General features: G+C 36.0%; 1 protein-coding gene and 1 long non-coding RNA gene across 2 annotated transcripts in view; one reads left to right on the plus strand and one right to left on the minus strand.

Moving 5' to 3' along the window:
• LOC107663219 (uncharacterized) overlaps window positions 1-4,572 on the plus strand; it is an 8,554-nt gene extending 3,982 nt beyond the window's left edge. The window contains exons 2-3 of the long non-coding RNA XR_001631304.1: window positions 1,643-1,694; window positions 4,459-4,572. This is a non-coding gene — a long non-coding RNA (uncharacterized LOC107663219). The remainder of the gene's footprint in view (window positions 1-1,642; window positions 1,695-4,458) is intronic.
• LOC107663218 (uncharacterized) overlaps window positions 1-5,348 on the minus strand; it is a 50,905-nt gene that overhangs the window by 10,774 nt on the left and 34,783 nt on the right. The window contains exons 12-14 of the mRNA XM_016453392.1: window positions 5,133-5,294; window positions 4,803-4,912; window positions 1,614-1,803 (exon numbers count right to left, since the gene is read on the minus strand). Coding sequence (XP_016308878.1) covers window positions 1,614-1,803; window positions 4,803-4,912; window positions 5,133-5,294 — 462 coding nt within the window. The remainder of the gene's footprint in view (window positions 1-1,613; window positions 1,804-4,802; window positions 4,913-5,132; window positions 5,295-5,348) is intronic.

The raw sequence follows: 5,348 nt of genomic DNA on the forward strand, positions 1-5,348 counted from the left end.
CATGCTGACCCTATACAGTCTATGATGCTGACAAATAATGCTGACTCACAGCCTGTAAGTACGTTTTCATATTTAAAGGATTTGCCACTGACGATTCAAACGCGAGTTTTGAGCAGTGTAGAGTAGCGCTTGTTGTTTGTCATTTCTCCGTCACAAATGCAGACATGGTTTTATGTTTACGCAGCGCGATGCAACGCACCGCGTAAAAAGACAGTATAAGTCATTATAATCAGTAATTATGTCCCCACTGGATGCAACAAATGCCTCGTTTATAATGAGTTTTATTGGTTTTGTCTCGTCGCGCCGGGACCCGGCATCATAGTATGGTAAGGGGCGTAACATTTCTGTCACACGCTTGAGGAATTCGGCCAATCACAAAGCACTGGATAGCTGGCCAATCAGAGCACACCTCGCTTTTCAGAACGATGAGCTTTGTAAAAATCTACGCGTTTCAGAAAGGCGGGGCATAGAGGAGAAACAATAATGTACAGTATGTGGAAAATAATGTGTTTTTTGAACCTTAAACCGCATAAACACATTTCATTACACCAAATACACCAAATAAGCAACATCATATGACCCCTTTAATGATTTCCCTGCTTACGTTTGTGTCAACATCCTGTTGATAAGACAGATCCCTTTGGTGACATCAGGAAATCTGATTTTGCTAAACTGCTAAAGTTAACAAGCAGAGCAAGACGGCGGCCATCAGATGGATTACAATTCATTATCTGAAGGGTGGAGAGAATCATTTGCAGCTTTAGGCTAAAAATACTGGATAAGTCACATCATTATCAAGGTTTCTCTTGAATAATAAGCAATGCACAAAGCAGTTCTGTATGATTTACAAGTGTGTATGTGCGCTTAATGAATAAATACATATTGTGTAGCTGTTTCAAAGAACAGTTCGCTATTTATGATATAATTAGCCAAGTGGCCATTAGCTATATTAAGAATACTTTTAAAGTCTTGTATGTTCATTACCTGTGAATTGTCACAGTTATGTAGGTCTTATTTCAGGTTTCTTGTCTCTACTAGCTATTTAGTTCTTTCTAATTCTTGTCATGAGTCATTATAGGAATCCAAGTACAATTTCTCTTAAATAAACCATGGGGTTCAAAAGTCTGAAAGCTTATTAAAAATCAGGAATTTGAAATGTCATTTAAACCAGAAAGTAAACAAAGTAGGATTTTGAACATTTTAAATCATGAAAAATATAAATAAAACCCAAACAAAATGAAAAAGTTTTAATGTAAAATAAAACAAATACTTCAGATTTCTAGATCACTAATCAGCTAAGTATTTTAAGCATAATATACTCTTTAGATCATTCTCAAATAATGACAGAGAACATGATCATTAAAAATTCTGAAAAAATTTTTTCACTGAAATTGTGCTAATAACAATTTGTAATGACAAATAGTTCTCACTAGAGGTCTCAGACTTTTGATCCCCATTGTATATACTGATTTTAACCTAAAAATGAACATCGAAACTGCATATTGAAACGGTTAATGGACATGCTATATATGATCCCATTAAACAAATGAGAAAATACATGTGAAATGATCGTATTACTAAGAATACATGTAACCAGATGTTTGCTGACTTACCTGCAACACACTCTGTCCCTCTTTGTCAGGGCTGATTTGGGAAGACTTCCAGAGCATGTTGGGTGCAATGCAAAGTGCCAGGTTTGTTGCTGTCATCTGATTCACCTCCGAGTGAGTGTGTATCCTGTGTAGCACTCCAAATAAGAGACACAGCAAGGTGACATTCTCCTCCGGCAACTGTGCAAGCAAACTAGACAAAAAGACAATAGAGCTTAAACAATGACAGGCAAATGCAACCAGACAAACAGAAACATAAAACACATGCTTAAATAATCTTGCCAACAAATTATTATGTGCAGAAGTTCGTCTGCCCTCTCATACATATGAAAATGCATTCCAGCAAAAATATGCACACATACACACACACAAAGATAAAACAACGGGTGTGCATAAACAAGTGAATATTAATATCACTCTGTAAGAAATTTTCAAGCAATAAGCAGTTGGCTTGGAATCTTAATTTTTCAAAAGGTAAATCAAAATGTAAAACTCAGAACAGCAGAAGGAAATATTATCACTGTTTGCCTGCAGTAAAATGCTTGAGTGGCACTTTAATAACTCAGACCAAAGACAGGAATTTCTATGATGAATATCTATTCAGATATTCTGAATAATATTGGTTGTACAAACTAGTTAAAAGGATATGTTTCTTCAGTACCCTGAGGCAAGTTACAGTAGATGCAAACTACCTAGAGATCTAGGTCATTGTATAACAGATTTACCACAAGCAAAACAAAGGAATCTGAATATTTAATAATTTTTTTTTATCAATTTGAATTCTTAAATTTGCCTACTTATTACACCTGTCATTTTGGAAAGTTAATAATAAAAAATAAATGTTTGTTAATAAATAAAATAAGCTCATTTTAATGTTCCCATTAATTCACGCTATTGTCACCATGTACAGCTTTACAATGTGATCTATATTTTTACGAAATAATTTATGCAAACTTCGATAAGAGTTGTCCATTCTGAATTCCATTATTTCCTAGTGCTAAAAAAAAAGTCAAATGTTGTCTAGAAGAATTCGGACCAGAATGGAGGTCTTCAACCTTGCTCCTAAAGATCAGCTGTTCTGCATAGTTTTAACTCAAACCTGGACCAGCTAATCAAGCTCTTAGGACTACCTGAAAAATCACAGGTGTTTTGAAGGAGGTTGGACATAAACTGCAGAACAGTGGGAGCAGGAGCAGAGTTGCAGACTTCAGGACTAGAAAACGGAGGAAAATGAGAAACTGTGAAAGCACCATTTTTTTTTTTTTTTTTTTAAAGAGCTCACATCAACAGGATTCAGATGTTTCTGAGAAATATCATATCAATTAAAAATCTACCAGCTGAGCATTCATGCTGCTGTGCTCCAAAAAAAAATGTAATAACACTTTGCTGCTCTTTCCTTACAACAGCTGGTCCTCACACTAATTAGTTTCTTTTTCTAATTAGTTCAAATAATAGGTATTTATTTTATATTTAAAGATAAATTGAGCGTCATCAGTTGGACTCTCCATAGGCGTAATTTTTTATACTGTACAAACTGTATTTTCTATCCCTTACCCCAGTGGTTCTCAAACCTCTCCATGAAGTACCCCCAGCACTGCACATTTTGTATGTCTCCCTATATCTGACAAACCCACTTCAGATCTTGCAGTCTCCACTAATGAGCTGATGAGTTGAATCAGGTGTGATAGATGAGGGAGACATACAAAATCAGGGCTGGGGGTAGGCTACTCCAGGACAGGTTTGAGAACCACTGTGACACACCCACTTCAGGTCTTGCAGTCTCCACTAATGAGCTGATGAGTTGAATCAGGTGTGATAGATGAGGGAGACATACAAAATGTGCAGGGCAGGGGGTACTCCAGGACAGGTTTGAGAACCACTGCCTTACCCTAACCCTCATAGAAAACTACTGCCTTTTTTTAATTTTCAAGGGAAAAAAACTGTTTTGTATGTTTTTTAAGCCATTTGGTTTACAAGGACACAGGAAGTGTCCTCATAAACCATGTTTACGTCGTGATACCCATGTCATGGACAATTTGTGTCCTCATAAACCATATATTCAAGAACACACACACACACACGCATAGGATTAGGTTTAGAGACGAGGGAGGGATTATCTATATAATTGCATATTGTAACTAAAATTATTGTCACTGTACATTTTTCTGACTGCTTCTTTTTTATATTGTTGAAAAGTAATTATATGTTTAGGTTTGAGGATAGGGTTAAGGGATTTAAAATATATCTATAAAATGGCAAATGTAACTATATAAATAGATTTATGATATAAAGCATTCATAAATATTTAGTTTCTATATTTGCTAATATGTAATACTGCTTATGTTTTAGATGTTTCAGCATCTACCCAAATGTACATAAAAGTATGTTTTTGCTGTAAATGTTATGGATGAATACCTAAATGGCTGCTTTCGTGTCGGAAACAATAAGATGCATTTTTCCAGAAGTTTCACTGATTAAACACTTAAATGAGTCTTAAGCTTTTCATTTTTCACGTGAGAAGTTTGTATTTCTTTAATGCTGCTATGAAAGTATAAGCGAGTTTTTAGTAGCACATGCAATAATGTGAGTGTTGCCATGGCAAAGGGATGTCAAAATATCCTAATGAACTAACCATTTGAAGCATAATTACTATGTTTCCTTGTCCTTAAGAGCAGGACCTTTGTAAATTACTCTCTCACTTGCCTGTTACTTGAAGTCTTCTCATACTGGTCTACTTAAGAGTTATTGCCCATAAACTCTGGAAGTCAGACTTTCAGAATCTTTGTGACACCTCTTTTTTCTTACTTTCAATAGATGCCTAAAAGCTTTTTTTCTGTGTATTTTCTAGTCTCCGTTCCATGAGCTCTGCAGGGTCCTCCCAAGACCACGGGGCCCCACGCAATTGCGTGGTTTGCGTGGTGCCTAAACAAACAACTGCTTCCACAGACACAAATGCATGTCACACACGCTCCTCAAAAATGTTCACTTTGATTTTTATTTTGATTATGGGATATAAAAAGGATTTATGTAAATAAAACATATGAGCAATAATTAAAACCATTGTTTTAGATATAGATCAACCAAAAATCATCCAAGTGAAAATGTGGTCTTAGTCTGTACACTTTATACATTGAGTGTGTGTATGTGTGATCATATGTAGAGTACATAAGTATGTTTGTATGCTGTTCTCACCTTCTGACTCTGTTAAGTCTTTCTTGTTGATCCTCAGTCTGTAGCACTTCCATCCAGTCCTCATATAAGTCACAGCACAAAACACCACCAGGCAGTTTGCGTAAAAACTCCTTCACCCAGACACACACACACACATAATTAAATAAAGAATAAAAAGGCCATACATTTTAATATATAGGGCACAGAGGAAATTCTTATGCTCGATCGATTGATTATCAGAATTTAGATTGAGAATGTAGAATAGTGTGAGTGTGACTGTAGATGAAGAATGATTTGTGTGCATTTTATTCAGAGGATATCACTGTTGAATTAAAATGACTGTGTTCTCACTGTAATTAGAGATGCAGAGACGAACACTGATTGTTCATGCAGTGAAATACTTTGCCCAGAATTAATTCGCTCCTTCAGGATCCTACAGTTTTTGGCATTTGCTGAACGACGGAAGATTCCACGGGTCTCTGGACCCTCACAGAACAGCAGATACAGCAGGTCCTATGTGCACACACACACACACACACACACACACACAAACACACACAGTTTTAG

Source organism: Sinocyclocheilus anshuiensis, unplaced genomic scaffold (genome assembly GCF_001515605.1).
Source record: "Sinocyclocheilus anshuiensis isolate Anshui unplaced genomic scaffold, SAMN03320099.WGS_v1.1 scaffold1301, whole genome shotgun sequence".
NCBI lineage: Eukaryota > Metazoa > Chordata > Actinopteri > Cypriniformes > Cyprinidae > Sinocyclocheilus > Sinocyclocheilus anshuiensis.